The sequence below is a fragment of the Polyodon spathula genome, chromosome 4, assembly GCF_017654505.1.
Source record: "Polyodon spathula isolate WHYD16114869_AA chromosome 4, ASM1765450v1, whole genome shotgun sequence".
In the NCBI taxonomy this organism is placed as follows: Eukaryota; Metazoa; Chordata; class Actinopteri; order Acipenseriformes; family Polyodontidae; genus Polyodon; species Polyodon spathula.
In genome coordinates, this window is record NC_054537.1 from 80,740,930 (window position 1) to 80,756,839 (window position 15,910).

A 15,910-nucleotide genomic window follows, 5' to 3' on the forward strand; every position below is an offset into this window, starting at 1 on the left:
TTTGGGCTTGTATTTATTTATAAACAACGCCGTTGTTGACCTTAATTACCCCTAATTAAGAAGCCATGCTAATTGGGTGAAGCACAAAAATCCATGTTAGGTGTTAGCAATACCAATAATCATGTTCATATACAGTAGGGTAAGGCATATAATTATTAAGTGCTTTTCTAGTTGGTCATTTTAAAACCTGTCCTGACTCTATTACACTTTTTGTTTCTGAACTGTACCACCCAGCTTTATATCCTGTGCAACTGTTGTATTTACTGCTTTCTAGTTGCTGTCTTATTCTTGGATACAGTGTTCTGCACCTCTCATATTGTGGTGCATGAAGCCCGCAGTGCCATCAGCCTGGAAGAGCAGCTTCTACAAAGTTGGCTACATCAACACAGATCTACTCCCACCATGCTGCCCTTCACATCACAGAGTATAAGAAAAGCTGAACAAGACAGCACAGACTGGACTAGCATTAAAGCATGGGATCTGGGGATCGCTGCTGCGGCTGGCGCGTCTGTCCCCAGCCTCATGCTTTTTTTGCACATTTTTCCACACCCTGACAAACCTGGCTCAGACTGGTGTTTCTGTTTCATCTTGTCATCAGCTACCGTACCATTCACCTTTCTCTGTTGGTCTTCCCAGGTCACTTCTGATACAAACCAAAAGGAAAGATGGCTCATCATGTACAACTTAAGCCAGCAAAATTAAGATTTACACATTCAGAGCACAGCGCAAATCTATAAAGAAAAAGTAACCAACAACAGAACACCTTGTGGAAGATATTACCAAAAATAAGGTGTTCTATTGAAGGTTAACCAACACACTAATGACGCTACACCTTTTTTTTTTTTTTTTTTGCTTTTCTGCTATTGTGAGCTCTTAGCTGTATACTGCTATATTGTTCTTTGAAGTACCTTTTAAGTGTAGCTTATACTTAGCACTTCTGATTTTGGTGTGTTTTACACCGACTTTTCTACTCTCCTTTAAGAATTTAACCGATACTTGTTAAGCCATTCTTGTATCTCAATCGCAACTGAGAAATAGTAAAATTGATTTAATTTACAGTTTTTTTCTTTCTTTCTGGGAAACAACTAAATAAGGTTTTAAATCGCAAGTCTTACTTTTTCATTTAAAAGAGGCGACTCATCTTTATTAATGTAAATGTAGTTATGCATAACACTTGTAATAAAGTGTGTCCAGCATAAAATACTTAATTTTTCATAATAGCTTTAATAAAGATTAGTCGCTTATTAACATGTCGCGATCTCGTTTGCACGTTCTGCTTGTAAATGTAAAATTAAGGTTTGGCCGATTTAAAAACCCATTTAATTGTTTCACATACAAAAAAAAAACAAAAAAAAAAACAGTAAATTAAATTAATTTTACTATTAACATGTTTCTCAGCTGTGATTGAGATAAACAAATGCCTTAACCAGTATCAATCGAATTCTTAAAGGAGAGTATACAAGTCAAGGTAAAACACTGAAAATCAGAAGTCCTAATTATAGATTTTAAACATATTAGGATTATGCAATAGACAATACTTTTCAAACAATGTCACTGACTGTATGAATGGTAACAACCTTTATGTTAATGTAGGGGAGAAGTACAAACAGGATTCTAAATTGCCATAGCACTGCAAATAAATAAACTAGCTGATCATGGGAATTATACATTTAAAATACTGTAATTATAATGAAGAACTTTTGATGGAACGAGGATATAGAAAGGTATAACACATTTAACCAAATACCCACCATTTCATCTAATTCCTTTTTTACAATAATCACATTTCAGCCTCGGATGACTTGGGGGTAAAATATAAAAAAAATCAAAAGTCCCAACTTATCTTGTTTCTTACTGCTTTTGTAACAGACAGGTGTTGTTTTTCATTTAAGAAAAATTATACCCATATTGTGTCTTCTTATTTGAGCAGCTAGAACTGCTTCAAACTACTGTACTCAGTGTTGCTTGTTAGCTAAACACACCTCAATAAATTAATATAAATTGAATGTACTTTATGTAGATGAAGGGACCAGCTTTAATGTGCCAGATGGCTTCTTCTCATTCCCAACATTCCTTATGTTCATGTAATAAATAATAAAGATCGCAGTGCAGCTTCCACAGAACCAGCCCAGGGCTATACATGTCATTTTCATACATGACAAAAAAGGGGGTTACATTTAAACAAATTAATTTCTCCGCAGTTATTAACACTACACTAGAAAAAAAAAAAAAAATCTACTTAGAGCTTTTAAAGTGTGCCGTGCTCCCTGTGGTTGGAACGAATTTCAAGATGTTTTATTTCTGAGCTTGAATTGCGTATGTTCTATGAACACTAAAGGCCTTTTCAATGCTGATCCAAGTCACTATTTAACCTGAATGAAGCTACGTTTAAGGGGCGGGAGGCTCTTCTTTAGAAGCTTTTTGCTATGAAGCTTTTTTGAAATCACTGCTTACAAAGGCCATTATTCATAAAGCTTACAAATGGGACCACATGGATCAATTACCTTTCGATGGGACAAACAATATTGCTGAATAAGCAGGGTTGCTGTGTGGCTCCTATGAAGCAGTAATTATTTTGATACAGAATTAGGTTTCAAATCTTCCAAGATGTGTGTTGGAGATATTCCACAGTTCCTAGGGCTAATGCAGTGAAACCTAGCTAGTACACTGAAATTAGTTTTATGCCCCCAGGAAAAATAAATAAATAAAAAAGGGATGGTGGTTATAAAATCTCTAGCTAAACTTGGAATAGTTATTTTTATATTGTGCTTTTCATTAAATTCCCTCAATGTTTTAAATTTGTTATGCTACATCCTGATAGCTCTATGCCTTACTTACTGGAGTGAATCATTATAGATGAAAGGATTAAATGTGACCTGATTTGTGTAACACCACTCTCACTACGAACATTGTGCAACTTTCCTTTCCTACCCAAATGAGAAACATTTTGTTTATTCAGCAATGTGCTGCACTATCCAGTGTTTACAATTCCAAAAGTTTAACTATATATGCTGCTTCAGCACAGAACAATACAACAATATCCAGTAACAGCACCAGTTTGATAATAGAATTAGCACTACATTTGGGTACTGTATTTAAAACAGGTCTATCCTGAACAGAATCAATCTTGTTTTTACATTTTCTTTATGGCAAATAACTACTATTGAACATAATTGGTTAAGCACTGCTCATTTGGACAGTTGTGATCATCTATTCAGGCATGCTTTATAGTGCTGAGAGCTTCTCATGTTTTAGCACTTTTGACCATCCCTGAATCATAAGAATTTTGCTCCATCTGCTGGTTATTTGAATGTAAGACAATTTTTGATAATGCAGCACAATTTTCTTTCTCCTTCCCTTTCATATAGTTACCAGTTGAGATATTTTTTCATTGTGTTAAATAATATTAAAGCTTTAATAGATATTTAGAAAAAGAAGTTGCAACAACAGTTTATAATGTCAATGCTGTATGATCTATTTGTATTTGTACACAAGGCTTTATACAGATTACAGTATAAAACAGTACTCCAATGATCTAGTTTCCCAGCAATCTGGTAAACTTAACATAACTTGTGCATTTGAATATGAAATAGTAAAGGCTAGGAATCCCAATGGAATAATTAATTTTAAATATTTGTACTAATATCAATTTCTGGAGCAATATCTTTTTTGTTTGTTTGTTTTAATACCAATAGGATGCATTATCAATTATGAGAAATATGGCAAACATATATACTTTTCACATATACGTTGTCCTTTGACAGCTAAAGCTTTAATTTCAATTGAAGGTTTTAAGAAAGAGATGCAAATTAAATAATAAAGTAATAGTTGTCAAGAAGGTGATTTTTAGCCTGATTATGGAGCAAAATCAAAGACAAATGCCCACCTGAGTGTAAATATCACATTTACAACACACATGTCTTCAGTTTTGTGGGCTACAAAGAGACTGTAGGATTTTTAAAAAGACACATTGAATTGGGTATGTGTCTAAATCAGTCATTTTGGGGATTAAAACATAGCTGGACACTCAATGAACTGTTGCTCCACATTCAGTTGTTGTGGGGCTTAATGAGAGTGACACCAATTCAGGTGAACCGGCTATTAGAATACTGTAAATAGAACCATCAGATTGTACAGTATGAGGCCTCCATTTCCAGTACATACTGTATATGGCTGGAGACTTACAGCCACTGTGTGTTAACAGCTTTGGACAGCTTATTTTCTAATACTAAAAACACTGCACACAATAAACTACCAATGGGATGGAAACCTATACATTAAAATCACTACTTATCACCAACATGCATATCACGTCTATGTAAATAAGATCTATATATAAAACAAGAAAAACTAGCACACATTACAGGGACTAAGCAACTTGCCTTTTCTCCCATTAACAGGGGGGCATTGAGGTTTCTCCCTGTAATCTTAATGACATTTGAAAACAGACGTTGGTGTTAATGAAAAACAAAAATGTATGGTTATGTAAAAAACAAAGTATGCAATACCTAACTCTTACAGAATGCTACACATTTAACCCTGTAATGATACTGGGGTGTCCAGGTACCCTAGTATCCTATTTTATAATGAAACAATAGCCTTTAATATTCTTAAGGCTATCCTATGGCAAATTAGAGAATGGTCACATTTGAACCACTGGACACAAAGGCAAAGCTAAATTTACTGTAAAAGGAAAAAAATACATTGCAATGCAGCAGCATTCATCAATAAAAGTTGTGATTTGGTTTCACAAATGTATACAGCATTCTGTTGTAGGTGTTTACCACGTAACACAGCACAAAGGAACACACAAACACACACACACACACACACACACAAACACAAAAACACAAAAAAAAAGTCCAAGAACATTTAATTTTGAGAAACAGAATATTTGGTTTATACTACTCACTGTATACTTTACAATACTTTACAATTCTAGCATGCAGGACAAAAACAAAAACAAAAATAGAAGACACTAGTTGGGGGAAAATTGAGTAAAAGGACCCTGTTACAAATTCCAGCATTGACAGGTGCTGATTTAGGATGGATGGAGCTGGTATTAGATTTGTGAGAGAAAAAAAAAGTTCCTTACTCAGTTAAAGGCCAGATTAAAAGAACAGTTTGGTCTACACTAACAAAGACTTTTGTTAAAATAGACCAAACTATTTCAGGCATTCTCTCTGGCCACCTATTTTTGAAATTGTGCTCAGTCTGTTGTCTAGGTAAGTGGTTGTCACATTTATCCCTCGTATTGTGTTTCATTAAACCATTCAGTGTCCTTTTAACTACAGTATTTTCTGCCTTTACCAGTATACTGTGTCAGTATCAAAATCACAATAGCTATTCACAACAGTAGAAATTATGCAACTGGTTGTGAGTGTAAAGTTTGTAGATGCAGCACGTATTTGCTCTGAGGGTCATGGGTCGACAATCACCAGTCTACGCTGCTTCTTTGTTAAATCAGTGCTCCAATATTATCACAAAAGGAGAAGTTATTTTCTTCAGTAATCTATTCGATATGTTGGTCTATCAGCCTGTGTTGTTGTTTTTTGGTTTTTTTTCTTAAATCAGCAAGAAACTATTAAATGCATGCTCCAAATCAAGTCACGCTAGAATTTCCAGCAGGGGTAAGGGTGTGGCCTAGGCTAAGTGGCAGCACTGTGAGACACACCTGCCTTGACCTCTGACCCCTGGTGTTCAGTTTGCTCATTCTCTTCCCCTGCTTCTTCTGTGGGTGTGTGTTTCATGAGACAAAGACAATGCAGACATGGTGGAAGGTTACAGTGACAAGGCAAAGAGCATACAGACAATAAACTGAGCACAAGACAGATGAAAATACACATATACTGCAGTAAACTGTTAAAATATTACTGTTTACCCAATTGCAAAAATGAAATACTAATTACAGTATGGCAGTGCGCCTGTATACTATACAAAAGGGGCTTCTGCTTGGGTTTATCTGACTATTTACTATGCCAGGTTTTTGTGTGTGTGTGTGTGTGTGTGTGTGTGTGTGTGTGTGTGTGTATATATATATATATATATATATATATATATATATATATATATATATATATATATAAACAAAGCGGAGTTCTGTGAACTGATACTGAGATACATACACTTTAAATATTTTATATATTATAAAAAGATTTTATACATAGCTTTTTTCAAGTCCTATTTGAAGATCAATTTAAAAATGTCACTGATACAAACACCTGTGAAATTACTAAATTACTAATAAATGACAACAAAGACTTTAAAATGTTCTTGGCATTTTCATCATTACCACTGGTCCCCATATTTTTGGATATGAGGATTTTCCAAGTGCACACTGTAGTTTGGGAAGCAGTTACATGCAAAACCTGCAAAGGCATTTAGCACAAAAAGAGAACCTGTGACAACGTGCTAATATTGCTTATGCTAATAAGAGGTAAGAAAGTTGATTTGGCCCCTGGTTATCACTCGTTGCATATCTAGATTGGCCTTTTGTATCAGAGATATGAAGATGCAGCTTCCTCACCACGATACTATCACAGAGATAAAATTAAACTACAATATTCATATAAAACTACAATCTACAACATCAACTGTCAGAAACTGACATTTAAAGGTTGTTAATTGTTATCTGCCACGTTCTGAACACATAAAGGTGTTACAACAAGCTCTGTACCAGGAGATTTTCTAGACACTACTTAACAGTTTGGGGACTGCAAACAGCCTGGCTGTTGTGGACTATGCTTCCTACAGAGGGAAGATTCCAGCTCAGCTACATGTCTGTATTTTTGTAGTAGCAGAAAACTATTTAGTTATTTTTATTAACTACAGGCTAGGAAAGAAGTTGTCTGCTATAGACCAGTGGGATTAATAAAAAAAAAAAAAAAAGCCTTTCTTCATTAATCACCTTTTCATGAACAGTATTTCACTTTTCTAAAAGAATTGTTCTATATTGGAGTCAAGGGGATTGGCAGACGAACACTGAAGGGGTGCTTGTGTCTTATCAGGCTTTAACCCGACAAAAGCCCTGGGTCAATTCAAGTGTCCCTTTTCTTGCTTGTCAAGTCCCTGTGTAATTTATAACTGGATCGGAGACATTAAAATGTAAATTGATGTACATGAAGTCACAACAGTGATTGGCTGAAGTAAGATGAATCAGAGAACTACAACAGTCGTACAACATTTCTCATACAAGCATGTCAGTGATATATTCACAGTTGTGTGAATAACGATTTGTTCTTGTATTGAATTTGATTTTATTTTTCTGACATTTTATTTAAAATATTCACAACATTTTACGAAATGTGTAATAAGATAACGTTTATAATAAATAAATTATAAAGTTTGTAACACTTAGTTATTTTAAAAGACACGCGCTTATATATATATATATATATATATATATATATATATATATATATATATATAGATATAGATATATATATATATTACCGATTATATATATACATATATATCTATATATATAATCATTATACACACATATATATACACACACACGCACAGTATATATAATCCGAGATGACTCTTTTTGACTTCATTATTGGTCAAAAATATTTGTAACAAGGGTCTCTTCACAAAACTTGATTTTGATTAAATAAATCAATGTTGCAGTTCATTAAATCATTTAATTCAAGCATTAAATTATGTTACCTTGGTGATATAAAACAAGAAACAAACGATTGGCCAGACAATACAAGTAAAGGCAGCATTTGGACAGAGTAGGGACACAACATCTACAATATCTAAACCCAGAGTCTGTAGCACACACACCGACAGAAAAAAGCAGAAACACACACCGCAACAGACATTACTTGGTTTCATGCAGTGAGCTTTTTTTTTGTTATCACAGAGTTTACAGAGGAATAAACAGAGAGTTCAGCCTGTCGAAACCAATTAACACCTATTGCAGAAGGGTTTATTCTTGGAAACCATGCCTCTAAGGCTCTTTCTACAAAATTAAACCTGCGTTTGAGTTACAGACCTTCATAAGGCTGTAATCCTTCATCTCCATTTTCTGGGAAGAAATGAAAAAAGGAGCCAAAAGCAGAAACATTAAATAAAAATGTAAAAAAAACAAAAAACAAAACCAAACAAACAAAATACATTAAAATAATATATATTTTAAACCTCCAAAAGTAATTTCCCACTTTCTGAAGGCATTCCAGTTATAACCACATATAATCAAACACAAATAACTCACAAAAGACTGACAACATACAATACAATGGACATGTTTTACCCTAAACTGGTGAAAGTTTATGTTTTATCACCTTCTCAGCCTCAAGTAAATCAGATGTAAATCACAGCAGCATCATAAATTTATCTTCTATCCACCAACGTCAATTATCAAACATCTTTAACCTATCATAAATAGACTTTTCCAGCAAGAACCCTGTAAATATTGACGTGTTTAATTCACAATTAGGATATAATGTGCTTTTACCAGGCAACCTTGTAAACTACATGCAATACTCTAGGGAAGCAAATTTCCAAAGAACAGTTAGATTGATCCAATCAGTTAATAAAACCACTGGCACTAAAAAACGAGGAGAAAACTGATAAAACCAGAACAAGAACTAGCCTCCAAATGCTGCTCGTGAGCTTTAACCAGTCCTTTTGTCAGCTCTGATGAGCTTTTCTTACCACAAAGACAATACTCCCAACATCTTTCACCTGCTAACGCCTGCATCGTGACACAAGGCTTATTTTAAAAGAGCATTTCACTCACTTCTTTCTAGCGTCCCCTTTGGTGGAAGCTGTGGCAGCTGTCGACCTCTGCGTCCAGCCAAGGGGGTACTCGTGGGACTGGTTTGGACGGATCCGCTACGAGGGTGCGACCTGCGGGACACAGGGGGGAGTTAGTCTGGGGTGGTCAGGCTCACAGCTTCTCACAGGAACACCAAGGGAGGGAGGGGAGCTTCTCCTCAACCTACACCTCATTTTCTCAAGCACCAGATACAAACTGCTTCCACAGCAGTACTCTGTGAGAGGAAGAGTTTGCAAAAAACTGTAGAAAAAAAGCACAAGCTTTAGGACCAAACGTCTTCCTGGTACAGAAGACAATTTTTCTTTACAACATTCTTTACATATTTAAGTATTAATATATTTACCCAAATTGAAGATGGCATGCTCAAAATAACCACCATATTGTATAGATACATATTAAGCACGCATATATAATGAAAAACTATCACACACATTAACAGACACACAAACACATTACCTCTCTCTCTCTCTCTCTCTCTCTCTCTCTCTCTCTCTCTCTCTCTCTCTCTCTCTCTATATATATATATATATATATATATATATATATAAAAATGTTGTTTTTTCTACTTAAATAAAATGAAATCTACAGGTACCTGGGGTCACACAAGTACATTGGTTAAATGATTTGAGATAGAATAAGTGTTCTGAGAATGTATATGTTTTTTTTTACAATTTTAATGGAATGTTTCAAAAGAGATGTCCATTTCCTTTACTGTACACATCACCCTTTACAAACTGCTGCAAGTGAGTACTGTATTTCCCCAAATAAGTTCTGTTTAGGGATGGGTGGCAACTACCTGTTCTGATTTCGGCTCTGTTTTGGCTTATGAAATCCAGCTGAGCCGTATTTTTCTATTTTTTTCTGTCTATGCAGACCATTCTAAGCAAGTTTGTTATTATTAAGATATATCATGTACAAGTTTTGGTGTTTTTTTGTATGTGACATTAAAATGGTATTGAGTTCTCCCTTCCATGAAAGTTGTACAATAAGGAAGCCTTAATAGAAATTCTGAACACCCTGTATATTTTTTCTGGGAGTTATAGAAATAATTTCAACAATATACTGAACTAGATATTAAGGGTTTAATACCACAACGTTTAGACTCATGTAATTTAATGTCACTAGTCCTGCTATGGCTTTTGTGGTGGTATAATTTTAGTGTAACTCAGTTATAGCAGAGCACTCTACTTACAAAGATCATATCAATTCCAAATTAAAATGGACTCACCCATCCCTAATTTGCTCATAATGCACAGCCTCTGTCTGCATTCTTCAGGAAGTACTGTATCAGCATATCAAACAGAAGTTGTCTTTCTGTTGCATTTATTAACTAGACATACAGTACATTATTCTAGCCGTGAGCAAACAATGATTACAGATGTGCCACATAATCTGGTTAAATGGACTGCAAAACTTCCATCTCTAAAGGTTTTATGATGTCTGTTCCAGCTGTGATGTTAAATGTCAAAACATTGGTAGAAGACTCTAAGGCTGCAAGAAAAAAGTAGGGAGCCATGAAGTGCTAAATGCAGGACACTATCCAAGGTTTCCTAATGAACCACAAAAAACAGATGCTGTTAAATATATAAATATGTTAGTAAATAAGCCACAATGAGTCCCACACCATTATATCCATTGAAGAATATAAGTAGTGTGTCTAAAATAAAGGAAGTTAGTATCTACTGTTTCTAGTAGCTATGCTAGGATGGAAAAAAATACACCACTTGTACTACAGGAAAAATAAAAGGTGAGTTGGCGGTGGTGGGGGGCGGCGGGGTTGAATTAGTTGGGCTGTTTTGATTGGTCTGGGTCACCTCGTTAAGGCAGGTGAGGGAGGGGCAGATCTTCCTGATGTTAAAGACGGCATCGATCTCATGAGGTTAGAGTCGGGGCGCTCGGTGGACCGGGAGCGGGAGCTGGTCCACTCGAGCACTGGGCGCTGATCTGCGGATCTGGACCTTGTATATTCATGTCTATCCAGGGCTTCACAATTCCTGCAATATTATTCAGAAAACCACTCAGTTGACCAAATACCTAAATCAAGCAGAACATATCATAATTCACTGGGTCACCCTTGTGAACGAGACCCGGCCTCAGGTCTTACCTGGTTATGGGTATTTTTAGATCACTGGATAAAAGCACTGAGCAGACGAAAAGGCCAATCAGAATTGGAAAAATCAAAACACACAGTGGGCTGGGCTACATTTGAATTAGCGTTCGACATCTAGCTTACACCCTTCCATCTAGTTATCAATGTAACTTTGGGAATGATCTACAAAATGTTAACCTTAAAATAAACTTCTGAAAGCTCAACAGGCCCTCCCCTAAATGTCAGATTACTGATGCATGAACATTCAGATCTTGGTCTTCAGAGAGCTGTCTGGAGGAAAAGTGACATAAAAATACACAAAATGCCTGTATGGTAACATGTAATCAGATGTAATCAGAAAAAGGTGAAACTTAAAAGACAGGGCTGATTGTTATTGTGGCTAATGTGCTGACGAGGCAGCTTGATGACATCCATAATGGGCTACGAACCATCCCATTGGTTACATTGAAGATGATTTTTTAAAACACCTTTTTTAACATGAAAACTTTGTACTGTTCAAGTAAACAGCAAGAGCTCAACAACATACATTTATGTCCTACAAATATGCATATTCATGCGAACAAAAGACCCCATAAAAAGTATCTGTTTAATTAATTAAATCAATCCATATAAAGGGTGATTCCTACACAACACACCACAGAAAAAATAAGGTTTTCTTTTGCTTAGTCTCAGTTTACAAGTAAATAGTCAAGACAGACAGGAACAAATATACTGTTGAGATACTGTACCTCATAAGCAAGGCGCCTTCCATTAAAAGTATTTAGTCAGGCCAAAACAAAGTCACACAAAATTGTCACACAAAAGCTTTGTTACAAAGTTTCGTGCTACTTTAATTACTATGTACAATGCCAATGGTGTAGTTCCACTTGTAACAATATTTTTTTTTTCATATGTGCGTTGTTTATGAATAATCCTGCTCACCAAGTTTTTCTTTTAATACATGGGAGCATGCAGTAACAGACTAAAACATGACTAATAAACTCAGCACATGAAAAGGAAAACATACTATGGCTTATGTAACGAGTTGCTAGTTATTTGGCCATAGCTTATTGAGTTTTTTACATGGATTCCTTAATTTAAAAAAGGCAATTATACTGTAAAGGTTCACTAATTATGGTTTTCCCCATTTACTCCCAAAACTCATTAGGAACCATGTATGAAATGGATTATTTATGTGGTGTTGTACTATGATGACATACAGGACTAGACAATGAGATGTGTTTTTTTTTTTTTTATCCATTTATCACAAACTTCTCTTTTGTTAGTTGTTTTATGCAAAAGTTCAGTATTTAACCGTTTTAGCAGTAGATGTACTAACGTGTTGCACCTGTCACAATAGCTGCAAACCAGCTGCAAACGAGTCGGAAGTCTTGGGTGAAATGTACTAAACAAGCGCAACGCTATTTGTGACTTTTTAGGGAATGCTTTGCAGCACCACTTTTTCTTTGCGGTTCAAGCTTAGACGAATAAGCAATTATGGGCTTTCCTGCATAAATTCACAAAAGGGGGCAGAGATAGTGCAAACGAGGGTCCTCAAATATTATAATGAGATGTACGAAAGCTGCCGGAATTGAGACACTTACAATTACATCAATTTGTTAAGAACTATCGTAACTTGCTAGCATTTCCCAGTCCCCTTTTTCTCGTGCGTTGTCAGTTGTGATCAATGCATTTCTGAGGCGATACCTAATTTTCACAAAAGGCTGGGTGTACTTACAAGCCTTGAAAACAATTTTTTAATGACATTTCTGTTGGGAGCAATAGGCTGCACACATGTGCCGCTAACCCCACCAGCTCATTTTAAGCATCTGTATAGGACCATGATCTATTTTGTGTCAACTGTCAAGGCTACCAAGTAGGCCAAGTAAAAAATAATAATAACTAAAAAAAAAAAAAAAAAAAGAGTAATCTTTTATTCGCATTGTAGACCAATGTGTACAGTGCAGCAGCATGACTTATTTTATGTTACGGTAGGCTAAAGTAAAACGAAAGTGCGCTAGGTATTCATTTGATTTTACTAGTGTACTGCACACTGCATAGGCCTACTGTTATCCTTCGGGCACACACTGCTGCAGCAAACCACAACTCAACTCCCGCTATTTATCTGAACATTGTAGCACGACTCTCGCAATGCATAATGCTAGAGATCTCGCTAAGAAGACGCAACAAATATTTAAAATTAGTATATTGTGTCTTTCTTCATTAACATATTTTCTCTTAGTACATACGACAAAATGTTGACTTTGCTAACTGTGGCAACGAAAATGCAAATTACGGTATATCTGTGCTGCAGCTGGCTCATCTTAGCATACCTACCACTTAATCTGATTTCTATCAGCTCTTAATTACTATGATGAGATTTGGCGCTTCTAAGATAGAAACAGGAAAAAAGATCAATTTTACGGAATAGATGTCTTTACAACCTCCTCTGTGAAAAGCAGTGCAGCAGTGCCATTTGATCACTGCTCTGTTACTATACATACACATGATGGTTCTGATAACAGCGTGACCAATGATTAACTTACAATGAATCCAATAGCAGGAAACACAAACATTTAACAATTTCATTTGTATATGTTTAGTTTTTTTTTTTTTTTTTTTTTTTTTAACATTGAAAGGTACCAGTACATACAAAAAAATGAGTTAATAATTTTCTTAATAAAATACACACTCCACAAGGGAATTAAATTAAATAAAGCTAAGGGTGGAAATCTAATTTCACTACTTCAAAACAATTCCCCACAACACAATGTACTTAAATAAGAAAACATTTTACTTCAAACCCACTTGGTTCGGATGGCCCCTTGAGAGAGAGAGGGAGACCAAGAGCCAACTACAAAGCTGATGTAGGGGAGGTGGAGGGATGGAAATGTGTCAAACAATATAAAGGGTGTAACTGGCTTGTACATGATGTAGTTTGCGTAGGGGAAAGTACTTTCTCACAAATCTAGGATAACTGTAGATGTTGGAAGAACGCTAATCTACTCTTGAATCTAAGCGAGATATTACCTCATACCTTCTTCAGGATCATGGGGTTCGGCTTCACCATGGGAAGCTAAGCCTGGTACAACATCCACTGTCTCACTCCTTTATTTGAAGGATTCAAAAAGCATGCTGATATAACTTCTGCCATTACAGAAAGTCAGATGCCTGATAGTATCTGCTCCACATCTACTTATCAAAGCTTTTACTACCTATTAGTCTGTCAAACAAAAAGGCACCAATAAAGTTAAAATAACCAGCAAGATACTACTTATGTGAACTTCTTTGGTATTAACATTCAGAATCATTTCCAAAAAATGGTGCATAATGTAGACTTCAGGAAATAATTAGGGGTAATTCTGCTCTAGTTAAATGTACTTCCAAAATTGGAACTGGTAACTGAAACATCTATTACACTCCACTACCTGCTGTCAATGCTTTTTAAATATTACAGTTAATGTAGATTGACTAATTTCTCACACTCCAACATTAGTAGCTATATACAGTATACAAAAGCCTTCCATTAACAATTACACATGATTTGCATGTTGTAATATGTATTGTTTTGTGGCTTTAGCTTGTCATAGCACCCCAAAATGACACCCTCCCCAATTAGCAAATTGTGTTTATTACTTTTGTTGCATTTATAATAATCGTTTACACTCAATGGATAAATTAATATTTTGTTTATGGGTAAGCAAACAGTTAATGAAATGATCAAAATCTACCTGACCACTGGTTTATTCAGATGCTAAGAATAATATATAGATTCTATATATTATATATATACCGGGGTGGGGTATATATATATTCTATATATATATATATATATATATATATATATATATATATATATATTTTTCTTTTTTTTGCTTCTTTACCTTAATTCCGTGATTTGGTTTGTACATACATTCTAAATAAAGTGTATGAAAAGCCAAACTTTCAGATGTTTGCATACCCTAAACAATCATAAAACTACTGTATGCACCTTTTGACTAAATTAACCCTAGTTTTCTTTTTTTCCTTGAACATGTCAATGGAATTTGGATATCTTTTGCATGACTTCCAATCGGATAAGTAAGTACAGTTGCTTTAAAGTAACATTGCACAAATTTATCTAATGACTACTATTACTTAGAATTACAGCAGCTATTTGTCAGTAAATACCTTTGTGTATTGTTTAATTATTTTTTTTAATACACACACCTGATGCAAACAGTTGTAGCAACACATGGGAACATGTAACACAATAAAATAAAAAGGTCCTTATGTACCCTTGACTTGAGGTGTAACACTATAATTCGAAAACAGAAATCAATATCTAACATTTTGTATCAATATAAAAAAAAATAATAATAATTTGGACTAGCTTTGAAGAAAAGGAAATTCACTGAAAATACAGAAATACTGTATTAAAATCATGCTGCAGTCCTACAGTTTACTTGCATAGACCTTGCATGTACATTTTGTGCACTGTGGAAAATAGAATGCAATATTTATATGATACTAATATAATAATCGCTGCTGCTTGTTCCATAATGACCATTCTTATTTAAAATTACTCTAAATATATTCTGTAACATTAAAAAAAAAAAAAAAAAAAAAAAAAAACATTCATGTCAGTTTTGCTGTGATTCTCTTTAATTATGTCAAAATAACAAATAGGTCATTTTGCATTTAAAATGCTGATCTACATAGAATGTGCAACGTCAGTGGTTAATTGCAAAAATAAACTGTTGTTTGCAACATGTGTTTGAAAGAATGTATGACTATTTCATGATGCACAGTATTTTTCCATATGGATATTATCTACAGATTATTTCCTTTACCATGCAAACCACATTTGCATGCTTGCGTGTTGAAACAATATTTTGTGAATCACGTTTTCATACAGTATTAAGTTTAATTTTGTGTCCCTTGATAAAGTCAATGTATGTAACCTCAAACATTCTGTAAACATGGAAGTCAAAGGAATCTTGCTTTAGTTAAAACAAACAAAAAAACCACTATAAAAGTTATGAAAGCAAATG

At 34.8% G+C, this 15,910-nt stretch overlaps 1 protein-coding gene across 13 annotated transcripts in view; it reads right to left on the reverse strand.

Annotated features, from left to right (window-relative positions):
- The window catches only part of LOC121314924 (regulating synaptic membrane exocytosis protein 2-like), a 247,534-nt gene that overhangs the window by 68,749 nt on the left and 162,875 nt on the right, over window positions 1-15,910 (reverse strand). For 12 of the 13 annotated variants that reach the window (XM_041248684.1, XM_041248683.1, XM_041248691.1 and 9 more), the window contains 2 exons: window positions 10,603-10,782; window positions 8,750-8,859 (listed from right to left, as the gene is read on the reverse strand). In XM_041248684.1, the coding sequence (XP_041104618.1) occupies window positions 8,750-8,859; window positions 10,603-10,782 (290 nt within the window). The remainder of the gene's footprint in view (window positions 1-8,749; window positions 8,860-10,602; window positions 10,783-15,910) is intronic. The other variant, XM_041248687.1, reaches the window with a different exon arrangement.